At 35.0% G+C, this 22,013-nt stretch overlaps 1 protein-coding gene across 1 annotated transcript; it reads right to left on the bottom strand.

Moving 5' to 3' along the window:
• Positions 1 to 1,382: 1,382 nt before the first annotated feature.
• On the bottom strand, positions 1,383 to 2,832 carry LOC141698650 (universal stress protein PHOS32-like). Its single transcript, XM_074503424.1, has 4 exons — positions 2,424 to 2,832; positions 2,131 to 2,237; positions 1,779 to 1,897; positions 1,383 to 1,640 (listed from the first exon to the last, which is right to left on the bottom strand). Exons 1-4 carry the CDS (start codon positions 2,599 to 2,601, stop codon positions 1,556 to 1,558), a joined length of 489 nt encoding a protein of 162 aa, XP_074359525.1. The 5' UTR covers positions 2,602 to 2,832; the 3' UTR covers positions 1,383 to 1,555.
• Positions 2,833 to 22,013: the final 19,181 nt, after the last annotated feature.

Below are 22,013 nucleotides of genomic sequence, written 5' to 3'. Positions count from 1 at the left end.
TTGAGGGCCTTTTTGTGAGTGAAGGCAATTACGTAGAATTGTACATGATGGGCGAGGAGTATGCAGTTTCTAATAGCACTCGGAAAAGTTCTTTCTGACCTTACTTTGATGCCACATTTTTACTTTTAGAGAAGATGCAAAATATGATCATGATAAGTTTGTTGAGCTCCAAGTATAAGCACGCAGATATTATATGTAGAGAACTACGGCAGAACTTATTTGTCTTTATGTAAATTGTGACAAATACTAATAGAGGTATGTAATCTACATGGTTTGGCTTGTCTACTCCCTATATGCCCATCGGCTGTACCTTCTAGATATTCTTACAGACCAACATTTCATTTAATTCGATAAATGTAGGTTTCACTGTTCAGATTTAACATTGTTAAACTTGATTGTATCTTCATCAAGTACCCCCTGTTTTTAAACACAGAACTGTGATAAGGGCCTTTAAATCATTAGGCGCCTGGTAGATGCTGCTCTAAATGAGAGTCTGGGATTGTAACTGATCATATGCGCCTGGTTATTGCTTCTCTTAGATTCTTACCAGCCGTAGAAGCACCTCTTGAGATGGCTAAACTACCATCCGTAGAAGCACTAATAACTGGCAGTCTCTCTTATATATATAACACTCATTTTCCTTGAGATGGCAAATTGTAGGTAACTAAGCATAATTCCTAGATTTTTAAATACTCAGTGCTATTAGTTTATTTCCTTCTAAATTCAATCAACACACCTCTTGAGTTTCTTTAATTTTTCAATAATTACGTATCACACTATTTAGTAATACTACGTAGGTGGTGAGGAAGTAAGATCAATAACGCTGAAAATGATGATGAAAAAATGGGTTTACAAATTCAGCTCAAATTCTATACAAAATTCTATACACTATACAGATTATGAATTATATTTCTTGAAACAAAGATAGCCGCCCAGAAAGACCATTTTGAAGGACACATTTAAAATGCAGAGTTGTCTCTTTTAACTCAGTGTTGAGTTCAACTTTGTTTGATGCTGATGGAAATGAACAAAACAAATTATAGTCTTGTCATTGATGGTTCAATATAACAATTGGCCACAGCTAGTGGATTTGTTTTGCTCCTGCAGTTGCAGCTATTTACTTTATGATATCTTAAAATTCTATCGATGTTAAGGTAGATTTTGGCATCAATATAATGCTTCATCACGTCCTTCACTTAGAAACCAGAAGCATATAGATTTGTGCGACCAAGGGGTGAAGCTAACTACGATGTTATGTAGGACGACTGACTCTTCCAAAATAATGAGGTCCCGGAAAATTATTTAAATTGGATCAGATCTTATAGATTTAACATTTAAGAAGATTGCTACACAGAACTGAACTTATTTACAAAAAAGGGGCTTCCAAGCATTCTTTGAGACATTGTTATTCCAGCATTTAACATGATTATTAGTTAATTACACAAATATATACCACCTATCTTCACTTCACTTGTGAAAAATACAAGTATTCAATAGTATTTTAGAATGTTATATCCCTTGAACTCGAATTAGGCTAAGCCTCACGTTCAAGATTTCATTCATTCTTTGGCTGCTTCACAACAACAGTCGGGCACTTCACATGCTTAGAGCAATAATCGCTCACACTTCCAAGAAGAGTCCTGCATTTACATGAATGTAAAAGTGAGTCGCTATTCTAATCAGTTAACAATATAGCAAAGAAAAGCACAGTAATACTTGCAAAAAACCTGGACCAGGAGCTGTTAATTGTATGTTTTTTTTTGTGTACAAGCACGTACCTCTTGAGGAACCCATAGTTATGACATCCAATGACCAAGATATCTGCTTCAAGTGTTTTGACAGCTGCACATATCACTTCCTTGGCATCTCCCGTACCAACTTTTTTCTCCACTTTGATCTGTAAATTCCGAAAAAAATCATACAACAAGCTTTTTCGACGCATACTTGCTGCATAAAATTGTGCCGAGTCTAATCTAGAGCAACCTTTTATAGTATGATTTTGTGTAGTCCTTTCACTACTAAACACTAGTACAAATTCAATTATGAAAGATTGTTAAATAAATTTTCGGAAACTTGGAATGGATTAGCTTTTATGTGTATCAATCGCGTAAGATAAATGAACATGCTTACATTGGTGTTAATTTGGTTGCAAACAGCTTGAGCTCTGCTCATGACTGAAGTAGCCATATAATTGCCATACTTTTCCGTGGCTTCAACATTTGCAGAAAAAGGGAACCCTGTGACGATTATATGGTTAATAAAATTTATACAGAAGAATTTAATAGGTAAACATAGATGTGTGCGTGCATAGTGTAAAATATACTGATTTAGTTTACAAACCGGTGACATGACGATATGTAGCTAGTTTGTAGGATAATATAGTTCATCGTGGAATATTGAGAAGATTGCATGTGCAAATGTACCTGTGGCGCCTATTGAAGAGTAAACAGGTTGAGGCTTGACATATAGCAGAAAGAGGATCACATTGTCCCTCTGAGGAAAAAGGTTGACGAGGCACCACGAGAGAGCATGTATGCTCTGTTCACTTTCATCTACAGCTACTAGTATCCTCTTCTCGTTCTTGGTGTTTTCTACTTCCATTGTTGTATCTTTGAAACAAGTAATTACTGTAAAACTTTCGTTGAGCTGGGTACAGAATATGACTTTTGAGGCTAAGATGTTAAGAATTGTTGATGATATGAGTTAGCTTAGTGAATGGTGTTCTTATAAGCGAAGAATAAGTGTGTATTTGTTTGGCGAGTAATAAACAGTTTGTGTAACCTATTTTTCTATTACTGCTAGCACTCTGGCAAGTTGTTTTCTCATTTCTGACACTAGTTTATTTGCATGTATATCTTATACATTACAGATTATGCTACAAGAGTGTTAAAATATAAGTATGTTCTGTTGAGCTTCCTGTTTAGAAGCACACAGATTAGACCATCAGATTAATACGAAACAATAAGGAAATTGATTTGTCTTTCATGTAAATATAATAATAATGACAATGACAAATTGCTAATCAGTTCTTGCCTCAACATATTTGCTTGTCTTCCCCTAATTTTATGTGATACTATTTGTATTTTTTTAAGCCTACTATTTTTTTTTACCCATGTTAAAAATCGTATAGAAAAAAGACTTAGGGCTCACTAGAGGCCTCCATTGATCATCTAAAATAATTAAGGATCATAATAGTTTGTCCTGTGTACTATTTGTATTGTTACCTTGGTTCAGTATTGTTTCTAACCTTTAGTAAATGTCATGCTTAGTAGGCTTCATGGTAAGTTGATTTGCATTTCACTAACTACAGAAAATTAGAAACATTTTCCGAGCAATAAGATCTGTATTACCACTAAATTGTTGAAAAAATAATAAATTTCATGAGGTTAGTATGGATAAAAATTTGTTTGATGTAATGCTACATGAAGAGAAAAAGGTTATTCACACCAGAGTAAATCAAGAAGAGACTTTAAAGAAAGGAAGATGTTATCATGGATAAATTAAGCAGTGATCGTTCTCCAGATAACCAAGCAGTGGAGTGTGTTATCTCTGATCAGGATACATCTTTGAAGATGGAGTATTAACCCAGAGGTGGAAGAGCTACTCAACCGAGATATTAGAGTGGAGAACTGGAATGATAAAGCTGAATCATGTCAGAGATTGAGCTGGGGGGTTCTATGTGACAGATTCTTCTTCAACCTTTGAGTCCTCGCCTAACTCCTCTCGTTCTTCCAATTTTGAAACTAATAAATACATAATGGAAAGGCATTTGCAAAGGCATTGTTCAAGAATTCTCAGCTGCTAGAACACCTCAACAAAATGGAGTAGTTGAGAGAAAGAACATAATATTAGTTGAAGCTGCAAGGACAATGTTTCAAGATGCCAAGTTGTCAACAAGTTTCTAGGAAGAGGCTATTAACACTGCATGTTACACTCCGAACATATATCTCATTAACAAGGCACATGGCAAGTCACCTTACTCAATCATGTCTAAAAGAAATCCTATGGTAAAACATCTTCATGTGTTTGGAAGTAAGTGTTATATTTTGAAAGACAACTCTGAATATGTGGGAAAATTTGACTCAAAGGTTTTTGAAGCAATTTTTTTGGGATATTCACTGGAAAGAACAACCTACAAAGTTTATGTGATTGATCAAAAGAAGATTATGAAAAACACAGATGTGACTTTTGATGATGACAAGTGTCCAGACTTGGAATGCCTTGATGATAATGAAGCTGAAGCCCTTGCATTTGAAAACCTCAACATTGATAGTGATTCTGATGGGGAAGATGAAATTGATGCACAACAAATAACAAAATGAAGAGACTACTCAACAGAAAAATCATGAAAATAGAAGCTCATCTCAAACACCTGAATTTAATGGCACAAACTCAGGGGGGAACAAGAGAAGAAGGATCTAGCAGTCATACCAACAATGAAGAAGATGATGGAGGCATAAGTCAACAACTCATACAAGGAAGTGGGATATAAGTCACACTAGAGAAGCAATTATTGGTGATCCTACTGCTGGAGTGAAGACTAGAAGTGCAACTGCTAATGAGTGCCTACATGCATGTTTTCTGTCTCAAGCAGAGCCAAAGAAAATTGATGAAGTTTTAATGGATCCTGATTGGATATCTGCCATGCAGGAAGAGCTGAATCAGTTTGAAAGAAGTAAAGTTTGGAAGTTAGTTCCTGCACCAAAGAATAGAAGCATTATTGGAACAAAATGGGTGTTCAGGAACAAGATGGATGAAAATGGTGTAGTTACCAGGAACAAAGCAAGGTTGGTTGTAAAAGGCTACTCACAAGAAGAAGGAATTGATTATGATGAAACTTTTGCTCCAGTTGCAAGACTTGAAGCAATAAGAATTTTTCTAGCATTTGCTGCACATTCAAATTTTAAAGTGTATCAAATGGATGTCAAGAGTGTCTTTCTAAATGGTGAGCTAGAAGAAGAAGTTTATGTGCAACAGCCACCTGGCTTTGAAGATCCAGAATTTCCAAATTTTGTGTACAAGTTACTCAAAGCTCTATATGGACTAAAACCGGCACCTAGAGCTTGGTATGACACATTGTCAAATTTCTTACTGAAGCATGGTTTTACTAGAGGTGATGATATGATCCTAGTTCAGATTTATGTGGATGATATCATCTTTGGTTCTACTAATGAAAAAGTTTGCCAAATACTCTCCAAGCTTATGCAAAGTGAATATGAAATGAGTATGATGGGGGAACTAAGTTACTTTCTTGGACTTCAAGTCAGTCAAAGAAGTGATGATATCTTCATCAGCCAAATTAAGTATGTCAAGGATCTATTGAAGAAGTTTGGTATAGTTGATTGTTCACCTGCATCTACACCTATGTCTACTGCAACAAAGTTGGATGAAGATAAAAAGGGCAAAAGTGTAGATATCTCAAGCTATACAGGGATGATTGGATCATTGCTTTACTTAATAACAAGTAGACCAAACATCATGTTTGCAACATGTCTATGTGCAAGATTTCAAGTCAATCCAAAAGAATCACATTTGATGGCTGTAAAGAGGATTTTTAGATACTTCAAGGGGACTCCAAACTTTAGATTATGGCATCCTAAGGGAACTGATTTTGGAGCTATTGGTTACATAGATGCAGATTTTGCTGGATGCAGGGTTGACAGAAAGAGTACCAGTGGAAGCTGTCAATTTCTTGGACAAAGACTTGTATCCTAGTATAGCAAGAAACAACAATCTGTATCAACTTCTACAGCTGAAGCTGAATACATAACTGCAGGAAGTTGTTGTGCTCAAGTGCTTTGGATTAGAAATCTACTAATGGATTATGGCCTAGTGTTACACAAAATTCCTATTATGTGTGACAATACTAGTGCTATATCTATAGTAGCTAATCCAGTTAATCATTCTAGGACAAAACACATTGATGTAAGGTACCACTTTATTAGAGAACATGTTACAAATGGTACCATTGAGCTCATTTTTGTTCCAACAGAAAAATAAGTAGCTGACATTTTTATTAAACCTTTAGATGAGGCAACTTTCACTAGACTTGTAGGTGAAATTAGAATGTTTAATCCTTCATCCTAAGGCAAGAACTCAACTAATGTTTTGCAGCAGATTAATCTCCAGTAAATCAAAATTAATTTGATTTAATTGGAAATTAACTGAAATATGAATTATAAATATTTCAGAAATCTTTGCATATTTTTTTAATTCAAATTCAACTTGGAATTTTTCAAATTCTAAGTAAACTGCTCAGTTGTTAATTTACATTCTTAATATGTAAAATTAACACAAGGCAGAACTACAAAAACCAAAAGTATACAGAGAACTGAGTTCTCGATAAGTCAAAATTGACTTCTCGACAAGTCATTTTAGGACTTCTCAAGTGAGTCCTCGATAAGTCAATTTACTGACTTCTCGAGTAAATTGACTTATCGAGTGACTTCTCGATAGGCTTAACAATGACCTATCAATAAGTCCTTGAAGAGTTCTCTAGTACTCATAGTTCACAGAGTTCTCTACAAGTACAATTGCTGACTTATCAATAACTCGGAACTGAGATAATTTAAATTAATAAATTATTTTGGTAAAATACTCTTGGAAAATTTATTCTAATTTTTATTTTGAATTTATTTGAATAAAATTTGGAATTAATTCAGTCCATTTTTTGGACAAACTGGGTATTTATTTGACATCTTGATAAGTCAATTTTAAGTTCTCTAAAAGAATAATTTGAAATGACTTCTCGATATGTACTTCATTTCTTAAAATGACTTCTCGATAGACAAACTCCAAACGTCCATTTTTGAGTTCTCGACAAGTCACTTACTTTTTCTATAAATACCCAGACTTCTCGATACATATTTTAACTTGGAATTTTTCAAAATTCTAAGTGAACTGTATATTTATTAATTCATATCTTAAATATATGAAGTTAATAAATAACAGATCAAAAGAAGCAAAAAGTATGGAAACCTGGAATAATTTAATTCATAAATTATGTTCAGCAAAATACTTTTGACATACTTTATCTATAATTACTCAGACTTATTGACACATTTACGTGCTTATGTGCATATTTTTGATCAAATGTGAAATATGTTAGTCTAATGTAAGTAGACGAGTATATTATATGTGATATTTTGAGAATACTGATAATAGTTGAATTTATTTGACTGTGTGCTAATTATACATTTTTGAATTTATTCAAAATAAATCTCTCTCAGTACGGAGTATTTGATTTGATTAGTGAGGTAGTGGAATATCTTTTGCTGCTAGGAAGGGTTACCTTTTGTGTAAGTGTTCTTGAGTATTGGCATGGGGAATAGTTAAACCTTTTGTGTAAGTGTTCTTGAGTACTTGCATGGGGAATAGTTAAACTAGAAAGTTAAGTCACTTTTTAACTGCCTAGATACGCGTAGTGTGTGTGGTTAAAACACTTATTCACCGGGAAACTCAAGTGTCTCTTTGGGTTCTTTTCTCCCTCTATAAATTCAAATCATTCTCTCTTCATTATTCATCGCTATTTCTTTTTCTCAACAAACATCCTAACTCCAAACCTTCATCTTGTTCAAATCTCTCCGATGGATGCTCCTGTTTTCTACAAGCTCAACAAAGGCGTTTATTTACCAGCCCTTCACTTGGATGATAACAAGGTCTACTATGACCCTTTTGGGCTTCGTATCCGCATCAAAGGGATAGTTTGCAGTCCTTTTGATGTTCCCTTGAAGTTTTTGACGAACTCTCTTAGGATGACCAAATAAAATTTCTATTTTTCAAAGGTGAAGTCTCGCTCGAGCAGGAGAGGCGTGCTTTGGTGGCTGAGCAGGAACGCCTTGCTGCTCTGGAGCTGCAAGAGAGAATCATTTCTCTTGCACACTCCATGTCCAGAGCGTACCAACACAGGGAAAGGAGGATTAAAGCAGATAAGAAGCAGAAACTAGAGTAGTTAGGATTAGGGTTTAAATTATTGAAATCTAAATCTTCCTGTACCCTGTTTCTTTATTAATGAAAATATTTCACCTTCTCTATTTTAAAGCTGTTTGTGTCTTGTTTGCTATGTGTTTACAATTTATCTGAGTATCATATTTTCTGTAATACTGCATGCAACCGAAATCTCTCTGCATATGTCTAACTAAACATCATGAAGTTACATATGTTCAATGCAGTACAGGGTAAACACAATCTCTTCAAGACAACAACATGAAACTCATACAAATCACTTGAAGCAGAGATAACACATTTGGTTTCAACTGATGCATCAGACACATCAACGGATAAGTAAAGTAGAATATTACACAAAATCACTCTTGATTTATGTTTTAAATCTCTTAAATTTTGAATGTAAACATCTTTGAAAATCAAATTTTTGCAAAATTCTCTAAATTTTCCTATAATTACAAGAAACTTGTTATTTACAAGATTTCTGAGATCTATGGATCACTCAACAGATATTTGTGCTAAACTGTAGTTAATACATCTTTCACAACCAAACTGCAGTTCACCTAGGCACAACAACACAAACACAAACTCAAACACAATCCCACTCAGGTGACTCTCGAAAGGAACCTGTTTTACAAATAAATAGAAACCTCACAAAATGTTCTTCATGTGTTTTGTTGTTTGAGAAAAGAAGGATGCAATAAGCCAAGATCCTCATGCTTATATAAAACTTTCAGAATTCATGAAGGGGATACTTATGCTTACTAAATTAGAACTGTCTCAAGATATTCTAATTCATCTCCAAAGAAAGTACCAGAACTTCATCTAATACTGGTCTTCACAGAAGCTCATCAACCCTGTTATGTCAGACTTAAGGAAGAATTGCCAAGGAAAACTGTCAGAAGTTCCTACAACAGCAAAGTTAAAAGAGAGTAAATGAGATTACTCTTGGACATGTAGATGAGACTATCAAAGGATTTCCACTTCCTGGATCATGCACACAAGAACCTATGTCTTAATGGGGCATATCAGCAACATCATTCCCTGATCCATGTTCCACAAGAACCTATACTTCACATAGTATAGAAGACAAGGAAAAATCTCTTGAAAAACATGACACAACTGCACAGCAAATAGTGTTAACAGAAGCTCAGAATTCAGAAAGTGGAGTAGAGTACATAAGAACCTGGATGTCAAAGTCATACAACAACTCTTGAATCTCCAGCCACATAAGAACCATTACCTCAAAATGGTGATGCAGGCAGAATCACTGAGAACACTGTGAGAACAGTTGAAACTGATGAAAGATGCAGCTGCATACTAATGTTAAATTAATCAGCTACTTCCTCAGAATCTCACAAGGTATGAAATGCATACCTACTCTTCTGATGAAATGAGTATGATTAAACCTATATGAATCACCCCTAATCATATGATCACAGACAACTCTTCTCAGCCACCTATTATTTCTGTAGGTCAAACAACATTTGATCCTTTCATGTGAGGATGAGAGAAAAGATTGAGAGAAAAACGGAAAATAAGAGAGGCAGGATCCTTCCTGGCAAAAGGAGAGGTAGTTGAGTGTCTGGATTTAGTAATCCTTGTGAGGAAACTCTGACTCTTAACAATTATGAGACTATTGCAATGAGAAGTAGCGAGACTACTTATTCAAAAGAACAGAGAGCTTAGGACTTTTGTTACTGACATCCTTCTTCTGCAGATCTAAGTAAAATTCCAATTCTACTTGATGGACTCACTACAGATATCACTGAAGCCTGAAGCTGCATATATTGTTCTAAATGGACAAGGACAAAAGCTTGGACAATGTGCATCTAGCTGGATCTTTCTAAGTGGAGATAATGTCAAAAAGGGGGAGAATATATCACTATGCAGAAACAGAGGAACAACTGGATGGATGTTGAGAGAAGAGTAAATCTAAATGCAACTCACAAAAGAAGACAAGATCCGGAGATTACTTCTGTATTTAGTTAGAGTTTTGACATCATATATCAGAACTTGTGCATAATTGCATAATGAACAAGTGATGTCAAAGATTACTGAAGATAACAATATCATTAGTGGCCATGGTCAAAGTGTGAAGCATAGCCAAATGGACATCTGATCTAGGGAGAATAATGAACTGTTACTTTTCATAATCTGTGAAGCTTGGGGTTAGTCTTGTTAACAGGTATGAATGTGTGTTAAGCAATCTTCTCACCAATTGAGAGAGATTGTTGTGCAAGACATACCTGTATCTAAACAAGACTAAGTTATTTTGTCAACCCTAAGTAAGTTATATTATTATCTAAATTTGTATTTTGTACTTGTAACATTTAAATTCTGTAAAAATGCAAAGGAGCAGACTGGAGTCTTTTTCTTGTAACAGTGTCAAGCCTAAGGATTCTATCTGGAAGAAGATCAAGAAGATCATGCCTCAGAAGAATTTTGAAGAAGCTTGAAGTTGAATAAATCTGTTTGGATAAAAATATTCTAAGTCAAGATCTCTACAAGTCACAGATTTAATGTTATAGAGAAGTCATTCGAGAACTCTAGAATGGCTTATAGAGAACTCAGAAAGCTTATAGAGAAATCAGAGATATCGACAAGCAAATTGAAGATGTGAAGATTGGAGATATCGACAAGTCATTTATTCACTAGAGAACTCAGAGTTATCGACAAGTCAACATTCATTAGAGAACTCTGAGTTATCGATAAGTCAAGTTCTACTAGAGAACTAAGAGATATTGATAAGTCAAAATTCACTAGAGAACTCTGAGATATCGACAAGTCAAGAAGCTACTGAAAGGAATATGTCCTAAGTCCAATCATGTATTAGGATTTAGGAATAACTTCCTGTGTAATCTGTTTTGATTTCATTGATATTAATAAAAGACTTGTTTTGTTTTTATTACGGGCTTTATCTATTTAAGTGTTTAAATAAGATATACCATAGTTTAGAGTAAAGCTTTTATGGATTATGATGAGATCATAATAGTGAGACCTAAAAGATGATAACTCTAAACTTAAATAGTTCCTGGTCATAGAATTACTAACTGGTAATTAATAATCCGCAAAGATCGGTACATTTTTGCTTGCTTCATTATGAAGGATGTCTGTTCTCATAGACATTTATGTGGTGACACTATAGCTAGTATGTAGGTGCTTATTAAAGAATAAGTTCACTGAACATGACTCGCACAGCTGAACAACTGATGGAGTTCACTCACGTGTTAGCAGTTGTTCACATAGTAATAGTTGTACAAGTATCCTTAGACTTGAGGTCATCATAGTCTTCTTGTGTACACTGAACTATGCTTTGGTTTAGTTCTTAGTCTCCAGGGACAATTATTAGGGCTCTACTGGGTATAGGAATTTGTACACGAAGATAGTATATGATCAATAAAGGATCTACCCCTTCCAGTGAAGGAAGCGAATGTTCAAGGCTGATCCACTTATGCTAGTTCAGGAATCTCTGGCCAGAGTGAATGAAATTAGAAAGGAGTTTCTAATTTGCATAGAACTAAGCATAGTGAATGGTAAGCAAGTGATTAAATTAGATAGGCTTGACACGAGATCCATGCCTTGTATTTAATCGGGACATTGTAGGGTAGAAGGAGTTTATTGTACGGTAACTATTCACTGAATAGGTTCTTGGTATTCTAAGTAGTGAATTCGTATTATCCGGATAGTCGCGATATGCTGAGAAGTATCCCTCACGATGTAGAATAAATGTGATTAATTAATTAATCATATTTAATAAATTAGAGAATTTATATAAATAATGATAAAATAGTTTTATTATTATTTATTTCTACTACCGGCTTAATATTGAACCTACAGGGTCACACCATAAAAAGAGAATAATTTAATGGTGGACGAATTAATTAATAATGGCTAATAATTATTTATTTATGAAATAAATAATTGGTAAATTTAATAATTGATTAAATGAGATTTAATTGATTATAAATTAATTAAGAAAAGTTCTTAATATTATTAATTAAAGGATTTAATTTTTGGAAATTAAATCAAGAGAGAGAATTATTTCTAAAGTGTTTAGAAAAAGGATTAATAATTAAAAGGTGTTTTAATTATTAATAAGAATAATAAATGGGTTAATAATAATAATATTTTATAGGAAAATTTCAGCTGAAAATTTTGCCTATAAATATACTATTATAAACCCTATTTTTATTCCAACCCCAATTTTTAGAAAAACCTAATTCTCTCCACCTCCTCCTCCTCCTTAACGTCGTTTTCTTGGTGGATACCGGCGGAGTGCTTCACGTTTGAGGAGCAGCTGCTAAGGATCTCCGATCGTTGCTTTTGGATCACATATTAAAGTTTAGTAATCGATTCATATGTTTTTACCACGATTTATATCCTTTTATTTGGATTTTATATGTGTAAAAGTGTTTTACCATGCCTCCGCTGCGATTAAACTCCATCATTGGTATCAGAGCTTAGGTTGTATGCATATAGATCTGTGGTAAAAATTTCAAAATTTTATGTGCTTGTATGAATTAATTATGATTTTTACAAGTTATATTATGGATTAATTTTGTCTGATGAGAAATCGTTTCTCAGAATAATTTTGAATGTTGATCTGGGTTCCACAAGTGTTGTAGATCGTCTGGGTATTTTTCTTATATTTTTATGATGTATAGATTTTTTATTATGAATTTTTGAAGTTGTTTTAATTAAATTCGTAATTAAATAAAGATATATATATATATGAATTGTAAGTATGTATATATATATGTACATCTGCTTGTCTGCTGTCATCTGTTGAAACAAGAAAAACACGGAAGCACAGTGATGAACAGCTATCGGGCGCGGCGATCGAGAGAGAAGACGGCGACTGCTGCAGGCGCGTGTGGCGCACGCGCGCGCGGGAGGGGGGGTGTCGCGCATTCCGGGAATGCGTTACACCCTGTGGCGCATTCACGGAATGCGTTACACCTTTTAATGGCTTAAAAGGGTTGTAACGCATCACCGGAATGCGTTACAGGGCTTGTAACGCGTTCCTTTAATGCGTTACAGCCTGTCTGTTATTTTTTAAATTTGATTTCTGGGAGTTTCGTAACTCTGTTTTGGGCGTGCAATATACCATTGGATTCGTTTTTCCGAGACGGATCTAATGGAGTGATCAAATTTAGTTTATATAAAAGTTTTGAACTGTTTATATTTCCGAAAGTGTTTTAAAGCTGTTTTTTAACTGTTTTAACTGCTTTTAAATGCTTCATGTGATACATAGAGATGTATAATGCTTAGACCAATATGCTAGATGATGTAACATGCCTACCTTGATGTTTATTCATGTTTATATATGTGATATATGCTTAGTTTATCATGCGATGATAGATTTAGGTGAACTTAAATGAACATAAGGCGCTTGTTAGACAATCTAGTATAGTGAAATTGTTTCATAACCTTAAGAATAATATTATGAATACAATCATGAGATTCTTGTGTTTATGAAACACAAGAATCTCATATGAATTTTCGATATGAGAGAAAGGATGATTCTGTCAACAACAGATTTATATCTATAAGAAAGGGTTATTGAGTGACGCCTCTTGACAATGCTCCACCCGATCTGGGAATCATCTGATTATTGATTATTGATTTGAAATATTTAATTTAAAAGGAAGAATATCTTTATAATATGATTATGATTGTAACGTAATATAATCCCTCTAAAATTAAATAATATCAAGTAGTAATTGGCCAATGACACAACGGGCTTGTGTCGGTCATAGCCTTCCAACATGATAGAAAGTAGTTCTTATTTTTAAATCATTGTCGGTTCGTGCTACAGCCGAGGGCTTTGATTTCGAAATAAAGAATACTTGTCTATTACATAGAGATGTGTACATTGAATTAGAATCTAAAGGTCGGTACGTGCCACAGCCATGGGCCGTTGGGGATTGATTCAATTATACGGAATGTTGGGTTAGACTTGACTTAGAATATTGAGTTTGTCGTGCCACAACCGTGACTCAATTATTCAAGAGGCTAAAATTTGATTAGGGAATAACATAAGATGTAATTGACAAGAGTTGTCTGCCTATTGAACATTACAGGGCGGTTCGTGCTACAGCCGGGGTTGTGTAATGGAATGTAGGATCCCTATTCCCACTAGCATTATGAATGCTTAATTTTTCATGTAGGGGGTTGAATAAATTAGATAAACTAGTGGGATCCACTTATGAATAAAGACCCGATTCATATAGTGTTTTAAATGAAATTGAATATTTTCTAAGTGTTGTTATGTGTTTATCATTTACAGATTTACTTTGTACGTCATGTCTTCTGCACTATCACTCAGGAGCATACTAGATGCTCACAAGTTGACTGGTCCTAATTATGCTGACTGGCTTCGAAACTTGAGAATTGTCTCAGGATTGAGAAGCTGGAATACGTGATTGACTCACCTAAGCCTACTGAACCTGCTAGCGATGCGCATAATGATGAACATGTTGTGTATCGTAAGTGGATAGATGATGCAAATGTTGCTCAATGCATCATGCTAGCTTCCATGAACATTGAGCTACAGAAGCAACATGAGCATATGAATGCTCACACTATCCTCATGCATCTACAAGAGTTGTATGATGTGGCGGGGAGGACAGCTCGATATGAGATATCGAAGGAGTTGTTCGGTTGTAGGATGTCTGAGGGATCATCTGTGAATGACCATGTACTTAAGATGATCAATTTGATTGAACGTCTTGGACAACTTGGTTTTGCCATGGATGGGGAGCTGAGCCAAGACTTGGTCTTGCAATCGCTTCCGAGTTCGTTCTCGCAGTTTGTTGTGAACTTTCACATGAATAAGTTGGATGTCAGCCTGCCTGAACTCCACAACATGTTGAAGACTGCGGAATCGAATTTTCCCCCTGAGAAGAGTTCTGTTCTTCTAATTGGTGAAGGTTCCAATCCTAAGAAAAGGAAGAGGAACCCTTCCAAGAAGAAGATAGTAGGTGAGAAAACGCCGGTTCCACCAAAAGCTGAAGACCCCAAGAGCAAAGTTGTTTGCTTTCACTGTAACAAGGTGGGGCACTGGAAGAGGAACTGCAAGATTTACCTTGCAGAATTGAAGAAGAAGAAGGGTAGTGAGACTGCCGCTTCTGATTCAGGTATGTTCATGATAGAAGTGAATATGTCATTAAATCAAATTTCTACTTGGGTATTAGATACCGCCTGTGGTTCTCATATCTGTAATTTGTTGCAGGGACTAAGGAGAAGTAGGACTCTTAAAGAAGAGGAGGTGATTCTACTGATGGGAAATGGAGCAAGAGTTGCTGCTGAAGATGTAGGATTATTTCATTTTCATATGCCTACGGGCAAGACTATTGTTTTAAATAATTGTTATTTTGTTCCCTCGATTGTGAGGAATATTATTCCCATGTTAGACTTGGCTGGATTTTCATTTATTATTGAGAATAATGAATGTTCTATTCTTAGAGATAATATTCTTTATGGACGTGGTACTTTAAATAATGGTCTGTATGTATATGACATAGAGCATGATTTACTTCAGATTGAATAAACTAATAAAAGAAAAGGGATGATGAAAATCTCACTTCATTGTGGCACTGCAGTCTCCATTTAGGGGACATGGAGAGAGGGCTGCAAATTTGCTAGGAATGGTACACACAGATGTATGTGGACCAATGTCTACGCAAGCCATGGGTGGATTTTCATACTTCATTACTTTCATAGATGATAAATCTAGATTCGGATATGTGTTTGATGAAACACAAGTCTGAAGCCTTTGAAAACTTCAAAAAGTATAAGTATGAAGCGAAGAAACAACCAAACATAGTATTATAACTCTTCGATCAGATCGAGGTGGTGAATACTTTAATGGAGTGTTTCTAGATTATCTCAAAGTAAATGGTATAGTCTCCCAGTGGACTCCTCCATATTGGTATCTGAAAGGAGAAATTGAACTTTGTTAGACATAGTTCGGTCCATGATGAGCTATGAGAATCTTCCAGTATTCCTATGGGGTTATGCATTGGAAACCTCAGCATATTTACTGAATAAGGTGCCTTCCAAATCTGTTCCTCAAACTCCGTATGAGATATGGAAAGAAAGGAAACCGAGTCTTAAACATGTTAAGATTTGGGGATGTCCAGCTTATATCGAGAAAGTTGACCCAGATAAGCTGGAATATCGATCCGTAAAATGTATTTTTTGTGGGATATCCTAAAGAGACTTTAGGGTATTACTTTTACACTGATCATCGGGTGTTTGTCTCCAGACATGCTACCTTCTTGGAAAAGGAGTTTATCCTTGAAGGAAATAGTGGGAGCAAAATTGAACTTGATAAAGTTCAAGAAGCACAAACTACTACGGATCAAGTGGAAACACCTGTTCTGACTGAACAACCTTCTGTGGAACAGCCCATTCGTAGGTCAGGGAGAGTGTCTCGCCAACCTGAGAGGTAATATGGCCTTGTCATTGAGAATGACAATGAGTTGTCGATCATTGATGATGACGACCCTGTGACCTATAATGAGGCTATAAGTAGTGTTGACTCAGAGAAATGGCAAAGTGCCATGAAATCCGGAATGGAATCTATGTATACGGTATACGAAAGAATGATTAGAGCAGATGGGCAGGTGGAGACCTATAAGGCCAGGCTTTTGGCAAAAGGATTCAAACAAAGGCAATGGATTGACTTTGATGAAACTTTTACCTGTAGCCCTGTTAAAATCAGTTCAGATTTTGCTTGTGATTGCTGCTTACTACGACTATGAAATCTGGCAAATGGCCAGATGGTTTTCTTTCCAAGGGAAATGAAAACCTAGTGTGTAAGCTGCTGCGAACCATATGTGGTTTAAAGCAAGCTTCTCGTAGATGGAACATCCGTTTTGATGAGACAATCAAAGAGTTTGGTTTTATGAAAAACGTAGATGTACCATGTGTCTACAAAAGGGTTAGTGGGAGCGCGGTAACATTTCTTGCATTGTATTGAAATAGAGTTGACACACATAACAACATAGCAGACCCACTCACAAAGCTACTTTCTGAAAGTCACTTTGATCGTCATAAAGACAAGATGGGTATTAGATACCAGAGTGATTGGCTTTAGTACAAGTGGGAGATTGAAAGGAATATGTCCTAAGTCCAATCATGTATTAGGATTTAGGAATAACTTCCTGTGTAATCTATTTTGATTTCATTGATATTAATAAAAGACTTGTTTTGTTTTTATTACGAGCTTTATCTATTTAAGTGTTTCAATAAGATATACCATAGTTTAGAGTAAAGCTTTTATGGATTATGATGAGATCATAATAGTGAGACCTAAAAGATGATAACTCTAAACTTAAATAGTTCCTGGTCATAGGATTACTAACTGGTAATTAATAATCCGCAAAGATCGGTACATACTATGCTTGCTTTATTATGAAGGATGTCTGTTCTCATAGACATTTGTGTGATGACACTATAGCTAGTATGTAGGTGCTTATTAAAGAATAAGTTCATTGAACATGACTCGCATAGCTGAACAACTGATGGAGTTCACTCACGTGTCAGCAGTTGTTTACATAGTGATAGTTGTACAAGTATCCTTAGACTTGAGGTCATCATAGTCATCTTGTGTACACTGAACTATGCTTTGGTTTAGTTCTTAGTCTCCAGGGACAATTATTAGGGCTCTACTGGGTATAGGAATTTGTACACGAAGATAGTGTATGATCAATAAAGGATCTACCCCTTCCAGTGAAGGAAGCGAATGTTCAAGGCTGATCCACTTATGCTAGTTCAGGAATCTCTGGCCAGAGTGAATGAAATTAGAAAGGAGTTTCTAATTTGCATAGAACTAAGCATAGTGAATGGTAAGCAAGTGATTAAATTAGATAGGCTTGACACGAGATCCATGCCTTGTATTTAATCGGGACATTGTAGGGTAGAAGGAGTTTATTGTACGGTAACTATTCACTGAATAGGTTCTTGGTATTCTAAGCAGTGAATTCGTATTATCCGGATAGTCGCGATATGCTGAGAAGTATCCCTCACGATGTAGAATAAATGTGATTAATTAATTAATCATATTTAATAAATTAGAGAATTTATATAAATAATGATAAAATAGTTTTATTATTATTTATTTCTACTACCGGCTTAATATTGAACCTACATGGTCACACCATAAAAAGAGAATGATTTAATGGTGGAGAAATTAATTAATAATGGCTAATAATTATTTATTTATGAAATAAATAATTAATTGGCAAATTTAATAATTGATTAAATGAGATTTAATTGATTATAAATTAATTAAGAAAAGTTCTTAATATTATTAATTAAAGGATTTAATTTTCGGAAATTAAATCAAGAGAGAGAATTATTTCTAAAGTGTTTAGAAAAAAGATTAATAATTAAAAGGTGTTTTAATTATTAATAAGAATAATAAATGGGTTAATAATAATAATATTTTATTGGAAAATTTCAGCTGAAAATTTTGCCTATAAATATACTATTATAAACCCTATTTTTATTCCAACCCCAATTTTTAGAAAAACCTAATTCTCTCCACCTCCTCCTCCTCATTAACGTCGTTTTCTTGGTGGATACCGGTGGAGTGCTTCACGTCTGAGGAACAGCTGCTAAGGATTACCGATCATTGCTTTTGGATCGCATATTAAAGGTTAGTAATCGATTCATATGTTTTTACCACGATTTATATACTTTTATTTGGATTTTATATGTGTAAAAGTGTTTTACCATGCCTCCGCTGCGATTAAAATCCATCAGCTAGTAGAGAACTAAGAGTTATCGATAAGTAAAAGTGAAGATGTGAAGACTAGAGATCTCGACAAGCTAAAATTCCTACAAGCCAAACTAAATATAGAGTACTAGAGATCTCGATAAGCCAATATACTTATCGAGATGTCAAGTGTTCTATAGACCTAAACTGGAGATCTCGAAGTAAAATCTCAAAGTACAAAATCATAGACCAGTTCAATATTCAAGATAAACAATCAACAAACAATCCAACCAGCTAGATTGACAAGTCTACAAAAAGTAGCTTGAAGAATGTGCAAGATCAATGGTGAAGATTAACTAACAGAGGAAGATTAAAATTATCACAGATGCTAAAGATATGCTAAGCCAAAAATGGAAGATCTACTTTTCTATAAATAGAAATGACAAGTGACAGTTTAGAAAAGCTAATAAAATATCTTATTATACACTGTGTAAACCAGCAGTTAACTGAATTATAAAGTTAACACTGGTCCTTTAGTCAAGAGTAACAATTCAGATCAAATTTCTTGTAATACTCTCAAGCAGAAGCTAAGCTCTTTATCAAAAAAGAGCCTAGAAATTTTGTAGCAAAACAGTCTTAATTTTTAATATAAAATTAAGTGAGTTTGAAGATTTGTGTTCTTTATTTTCTGCAAGCTTAATTCCCGCATGAACATATTTTACTACAAGATTTAATTTACTTTGTTCAACCATAAACATTCAAGAAAAGCCCAAAAACAGTAAAACACATTCACCCCCCTCTGTGTGTTATTCATTTCCTAACAGCCACAAAACATGCTATATATTCTACAACCATGGTGGATGAAGTTATGAGCATCTGTTTGGCAGACCTCTATGAAATCGCTCTACCAGCCAGTAGATAAACATAGCCCGAAGTAGATTTTCTTTCATCTTTGCATCCTCCAAAGTCAGAATCTGAATATCCAATGATTTCTAGATGATTTGATTTCCTGTATGTGAGCATATAGTCTTTTATTTTCTTTAAATACCATAAGACTCATTTCACTGCTTTCCATTGCTCCATTTCCGGATTACTCAAATGTCTTCCCAACATTCCAACAATGAATGCTATGTCAGGACGAGTACAAACTTGAGCATATATTAGGCTCCCCACTGCCAACGCATATGGTATCCTTTGCATTTCCCTTATCTCAAGTTCATTCTTGGGACACTATTTGAGACTAAATTTGTCTCCATTAGACACGGGTGTATTCATTGGTGCACAATCTTTCAGACTATACCTTTCCAGTATCTTTTCGATATAGCTCTTTTATGACAATCCAAGAATACCTCGAGAGCGATCTCGATGTATCTGAATTCCTGATACAAAAGAGATGTTACCAAGGTCCTTCATCTCAAATTGACTAGTGAGAAATTTCTTGGTATCGTGCAATAAGCCTATATCATTAGTAGCAAGTAAGATGTCATCAACGTATAAGAGAAAAAAGATAAATTTGCTCCCACTGAACTTGTGATATACACAATGTACCACCAAGTTCACTTCAAAACCATATGATGTGGTTACATGATGAAATTTATGATACCATTCACGAGAAGCCTTCCTGAGACCATATATTGACTTCCTTAATTTGCAAACCATAATATTTGGATCTCCAATGACAAATTTTTCTGGGTGCACCATATAAATTGTCTCGCCAATGTTTCCATTGAGAAACGCCGTCTTTACGTTCATATGATGTAGCTCTAGATCATAATGATCCACAAGTGCTATAAAAATTCTAAATGAGTCTTTCATGGAAATCGAAGAGAAAGTCTCATTGTAGTCGATACCTTTCTTTTGAGTGAATCCTTTAGCGACTAGACAAGCCTTATATCTTTCGATGTTACCACTCAAATCCCTTTTGGTTTTACATACCCATTTGCAACCAATAGGTTTTGAGCCTTTAGGCAACTGGACAAGATCCCAAACGTCATTGTCTTTCATAGATTGCATCTCTTCATTCATGGCATCAATCCACTTTTGAGAATTAGGACTCTGCTTGGCTTGTTGAAGATTTACAGGATCATCTTCCCCAATGCCAATTCCATCTTCATGTTCTTGTAGAAAAATAACATAATCATCTGGAATTGCGCTCTTTCGCTCTCTAGTGGATCTCCTTAGTGGCACTTCTTGTGATTCATGAGGTTGTTGAGTTTGCTCAATTGGTTCCTCATGGGGAATTTCGGTATTTTCTTGAACCAGAGGGCCTTGAACAATGATAGGTATCATAATATGATCATTGCTCTCGGTAGAGTCATACATAGGATCATGACTATCTTTTTCAAAGACAATACTTTTATATATTCCCTCCCCAAAATCAACATCCTCAAAAAATCTTGCATTATCAGTCTCAAAGAAGGATCTAGTAGCAGGATCATAAAATTTAAATCCGCGAGTACGTTCCATATACCCAACAAAATAGCAACTGACCGTCCTATAGTCCAGTTTCTTTTCATTTGGCCTATATGGCCTTGCCTCAGTCGGACAACCCCAAACATGTAAATGCTTAATACTAAGTATTTTTTTAGTCCAAAGTTTGTATGGAGTTTCAACCACTTCTTTAGTTAGAATCCGGTTAAGAATATTAATTGCAGTCTTTAGTGCATCTCCCCAAAGTGACTCGGGCAAGGAAGAATGACTTATCATACTTTTCACCATATCTTTAAGAGTATAGTTTCGCCTCTCAGCAACACCATTCATATTATGTTTTCCTGGCATAGTGTACTAAGGGACAATCCCACACTCTTTTATAAAGTTAGAAAAGAGTCATGAACGTTGCTCACCTGATCCATTACATCTACCGTAGTATTCACCTTCATGATCAGATCTGACAGCTTTAATACTACTATTTAGCTGAAGTTCAACTTTAGCTTTATACTCTTTAAATACGTCCAGAGCTTGTGACTTCTCATGTATCAAGTATATGTAACCATACCTAGAGTAATCATCTATGAACGTGATAAAAATACCGTTGACCGTTCTAAGAGGCCGTAGGGAATGGTCCACATATATCGGTATGAATCAGTTTCAAGACACTTGTAGCTCTATTGGCACCTAACTTTCTTGAGTTTGTTTGTTTCCCCATAATACATTCAACACAGAATTGAAAGTCACTTAAATCTATGGGATCAAGAATCTATCATTCACAAGCCTCTGAATTCTCTGTTTAGAGATATGACCTAATTGCTTGTGCCACAACATAGCAGAATTCTCAGTTAACTTACGCCTTGTACCTCTTGCACTTGAGTGTAAAATTTCATTATTAAAAGTAAAAATATCA

Source organism: Apium graveolens, chromosome 11 (assembly GCF_009905375.1).
Source record: "Apium graveolens cultivar Ventura chromosome 11, ASM990537v1, whole genome shotgun sequence".
Lineage (NCBI taxonomy): Eukaryota > Viridiplantae > Streptophyta > Magnoliopsida > Apiales > Apiaceae > Apium > Apium graveolens.
Note: the sequence above shows the minus strand (reverse complement) of the source record. Positions and strands in the feature narration are given on the sequence as shown.

Bases quoted from the DNA above. Each gene is read 5' to 3' on its own strand.
- LOC141698650 (XM_074503424.1), bottom strand. From the start codon at position 2,601: ATGGAAGTAGAAAACACCAAGAACGAGAAGAGGATACTAGTAGCTGTA. The intron at 2,238-2,423 runs GTACATTTGCAC...TAATCGTCACAG, and splicing joins CTCTTCAATAGGCGCCACAG to GGTTCCCTTTTTCTGCAAAT. The intron at 1,641-1,778 runs GTACGTGCTTGT...ATGTAAATGCAG, and splicing joins AACTATGGGTTCCTCAAGAG to GACTCTTCTTGGAAGTGTGA.